The sequence below is a fragment of the Microtus ochrogaster genome, unplaced genomic scaffold (assembly GCF_000317375.1).
Source record: "Microtus ochrogaster isolate Prairie Vole_2 unplaced genomic scaffold, MicOch1.0 UNK1, whole genome shotgun sequence".
NCBI classification, from domain to species: Eukaryota; Metazoa; Chordata; class Mammalia; order Rodentia; family Cricetidae; genus Microtus; species Microtus ochrogaster.
Window position 1 is genome coordinate 27,634,715 of NW_004949099.1, and position 4,029 is coordinate 27,638,743.

Sequence of the window (4,029 nt, forward strand, 5' to 3'; positions counted from 1 at the left end):
TGTCCTGGAACTAGCTCTTGTAGACCAGGCTGAGCCTCGAACTCACAGAGATCCGCCTGCCTCTGCCTCCCGAGTGCTGGGATTAAAGGCGTGCGCCACCACCGCCGGGCCTCACATCTTTCTTGGTGAGATGTGTCAAATGCCTTTTGAAAAAGGCGCCTCAGCTTCTTATGGTTCTGTTTTGCTCCTGTGAGTGCTTCCAGTCCCCCCTCCCCGTCCCCCCCCCTCCCCTGGCTCCCAGTTCTCGCCTTCATTTTGGTTCTCTTGAAGAAGCTGCTTCCAATTCTCAGTGCCTGTGACTTCAATTTCCCCAGTCAAGGGTGACCTTCAGGGCCTACAGCTTTCTGTCCCCTTTCACTGAGAGATTTACAGGCACCTTGGTACCAGCAGAAACAAAAAGGATCCGTGTACATGTTAATGCGACTAATTTATGACACTGTAGAGATGGCAGCTAAGAGCACTGGTGACTCTTCCAGAGGACCCAAGTTCAGATCCCAGCACCCGTGGCCGGTGGCTCACAGCCACCTGTGACTCCAGCTGCAGAGGAGCTGATGCCCTCTTTTGGCCTCTAGGCACTCATACACATGGTAGGCACACTGTCTCAAACACATGCACACACACACGTAAGTAAAAGCAAATCTTTAAAAAAAGAGATTAAATTGGGGCTGGAGAGATGGCTTGGTGCTTAATAATGCATACCCCACTCTTTCATAAGACCTAAGTTTGGTTCCTAGAATCCTCACCCAGGGGCTGTCAGCCTTTACCCTGTAACTCCAGCTCCAGAGGATCTGACACCCTCTTCTGGCCTCTGAGGGCATATGTACTCACACGTACACACCCACATACAGACACAGACACATATACCTACAAATAAATAAAAATAAAATCTTTTTGTTGTTGTTGTTTTGTTCTTTTGAGACAGGATTTTTCTGTGTAGTGCTGGTTGTCCCGGAACTCACTTTGTAGACCAGGCTGACCTTGAAGTCAGAGATCTTGCTACCTCTGTCTCTTGAGTCCTGGGATCAAAGGAAGGTTCTACCATTGCCCAGCAAAATATTAAATCTTTCAAAAAATATTAAATTATAAGTGCTGGGCATGTGGTAAGGGCTGTGCAAATGTTGGCTGTTAGTAGTCACTGTGCATATATTAATCAAATGGAAGACATTTATTGGAAATGGGCTATTGATTTTTTTTCCCATCTGTCACACTTAGTACTTTGGGCCCATTATTGGATTTGTATTGTGTTACACCCAGGAGTAGGCATTTCACGGTCTCATTTTCTATGGAGTCGCTGAATCTGGACGGGCAGAGCCATTTCAGATGAGCTGTAAATGTCACAGAGCAAGTCCTTGGGTGCTGAACTTGCTTGGGGACGTCACATTTCTTTTTAAGACATCTTGCCACACCTGGCATCTCACCTGGGTTTCCTCATTCTCCTTCCAACAGAAGGATTTGCTTCTTAGTGAGATTCCCAGCAGCACTGCCTCGCTCTGCTCCAGGAAGACGGGGCTGGGGAAGGAGGTGGCCAAAGAGATCTGCCGGAAGCACGTGGAGAGGAGGGCAGGGCTGCTGCCCGAGGCCTGTGCCGAAGCCTGGGCCACGGCTGTGTGTCTCTGCTTGCGAAGGCGCAACGCCAGCCTGGAGGAGGTGAGCTCTCGTCTGCCTACTGCCTTACCGAGGGAGACTCACACACTGGTGATGCAATAAGTCACGTTTAGACTTGGTTGTTCTCAGCGGAACCTGCTGGGGCCAGGTCAGCAATCAGGATTGCTGTGTGGGTCATGGGGGACCCTTAAGAGTGGATGTCTGACTGGGCTGCAGGGGGTGCAGGACAGGTCTCTCATGGGAGTCAGTCTCTTCCTGTCTCCCATCAGCCTGCTGTCTCTCCCCACGTGTCACTGGCCCTGTGGCTTTTTCTCCACCCTCTTGGAGAGGATGACTTGGAGTGGCCTAGGGGCTCCTAAGCCGGGCTGTAATAAGTGCCCAAAGGCCTCTCACTAACCACAAAGGACATATCCACCTGAGCAATCCATTGCTGTCCTGCTGCCTTGTGTTCCTGCTCTCTGCACAGGAGAGGTCCATGTGGTGAGCACCAGGATGGTGTAGGGCGGGACTCACTGTGTTGAGCCTGACCAGGAACTGATACTTAAGCACTTACTGAACAGTCCAAGAGGAAGGCCCCAGGCTGAGGGAGAGGCTCACGTCTTTAGGTCTGGAGAGAAGTACAAGTCGTTGAGGCATAAATTCTCTGGGCAGAGTGGCTTGTCATGAGGTTGGTGAGGAAAAGAGGCCGGAGTTAGAGGGCCCTGGAGGTACAGGGGGATTTTTCAGGTCCCTGGGACTCAGCAGGAACAGCATGTAATCATAGAATCAGACATTCTAGGCAGGCCTCCCCTTCAGCTGCACACTTTCAAACCTCCAGCTAGTTATTCACTCCGCCAGTGGTCCAGTGTGTCAATTAAGGCTTGGGTTGACCACACATTGGTCTAAGTGGGATAGACATTTGCTGCCTTTAGGTGAGTGGTTCGGATGCAGGTAGCCAGCCCTGCAGTGGCAGTAGCGTAGTACTAGGGTTGTGTTAGCTACATAGCTTCCATTTCAGGGTTCACGATGGGAACTGTCTCTAGCCTGTTGCTCAATCCGTTCTATCATATGGATCCTGGGGCTCAAACTCAGATTGTCAGTCTTGGTAGCAGGCGCTACTGAGCTGTCTCACCAGCCTACACACTGACTTTTTTTACTTCTTTATTTCTGTTTTTCGAGACAGGGTTTCTCTGGGTAATGGCCCTAGCTGCCCTGGAACTAGCTCTGTAGACCAGGCTGGCCTCGAACTCACAGAGATCTGCTTGCCTCTGCCTCTCAAGTGCTGGGATTAAAGACGTGCACCACCATCGCCTGGCAACACACTGAATTCTTTTCAAGTCACCAAGGAAATGCAATTTTCTTACTAAGGGTGTGTACATTGAGCTGTAGAGCATGTCAGTAATCCCAACTACCTGGGATGCTGAAGCAGAAGAACCACAAGTTTAAGACCAGTTTGGGCTGCAGAGTGAATTTCAGGTGTGGAGGCAGTTTAATGAGCTCCTAGATCTCATTTGTAAGAAGACAAATGAGAAGGCCCGGGATAGAGCTCCATGTTGTGTGTTTGCCTAGCGTGCACACCCAAGGCTCTGCATTCAACTCAAGGTCTTATAGACACACGCAGAAACCTGCCCACACCTGACCAGAAGAATGGGGTGCGGTGATTGGGCCACCTGAGTTCACACACTCACCTGTGGCTCTGGGTGCTGGGGTCAAGTTCAGATCTTTTTAAGGAAGGATGCTGTTCTTCCCACCGCATTGGACATTTGATTATAATGCTCAGGAGACCAAGCGCTGGCTCTGGTTTTAATTCGAGTTCCCATCTTGTCTGTCTCCTCCCCCAAGGCACGAGTCTCCATGGCTGGGGTGGAGGAGCAGCTCCGAGGTCAGCCATCCCTCCCCTGGAGCAGGGTTTCTGAGGCCACAGGCTTGTCTTCCAATACACCAGAGGAAACAGATGACGTTGACAATTCCAGCCTGAGTGTCTCCTCTTCTGTGATGGGGACGTCGTGTGGAAGGGTCGCCTCCTCTTCACTCTCCAGGGAAGATGGATTAGCACAGCCGTCGACCAGTGTGAGACCAGAGGCTGACTCCTCCTCAGAGGTCTGCACAGGCCCACAGCCACCTCAGGATGGTAAGCTTAGAAGGATGAGGTAGCCATGCGTAATCACCCCTGTGACCCTCCCTTGGGCCATCCCTCCCCGCTTCTCATTCATGGCTCTGTTTAGTTATTCAGCATTCATAGCTCAGGGGTCACACAAAGAGGAAGCCCTGTTCACCAGTGACCATTTATTTCTGTCTGCTCATTGACCTCTTAATTCTTTCACACCTTCATCTCTATATTGCACCCTGGTCATAGCTCCTGCACATCCTCTGGGACCACTGCTTGGCCTCCCTCATTCTTGATGCACTGGGACCACTGCGTGGCCTCCCTCATTCTTTTTTTTT

General features: G+C 50.9%; 1 protein-coding gene across 1 annotated transcript in view; it reads left to right on the forward strand.

Moving 5' to 3' along the window:
* Irak2 (interleukin 1 receptor associated kinase 2) overlaps nucleotides 1–4,029 on the forward strand; it is a 56,724-nt gene that overhangs the window by 49,324 nt on the left and 3,371 nt on the right. Inside the window, exons 11-12 of the mRNA XM_005365317.2 lie at nucleotides 1,447–1,647; nucleotides 3,427–3,715. Of these exons, the coding sequence (XP_005365374.1) occupies nucleotides 1,447–1,647; nucleotides 3,427–3,715 (490 nt within the window). The remainder of the gene's footprint in view (nucleotides 1–1,446; nucleotides 1,648–3,426; nucleotides 3,716–4,029) is intronic.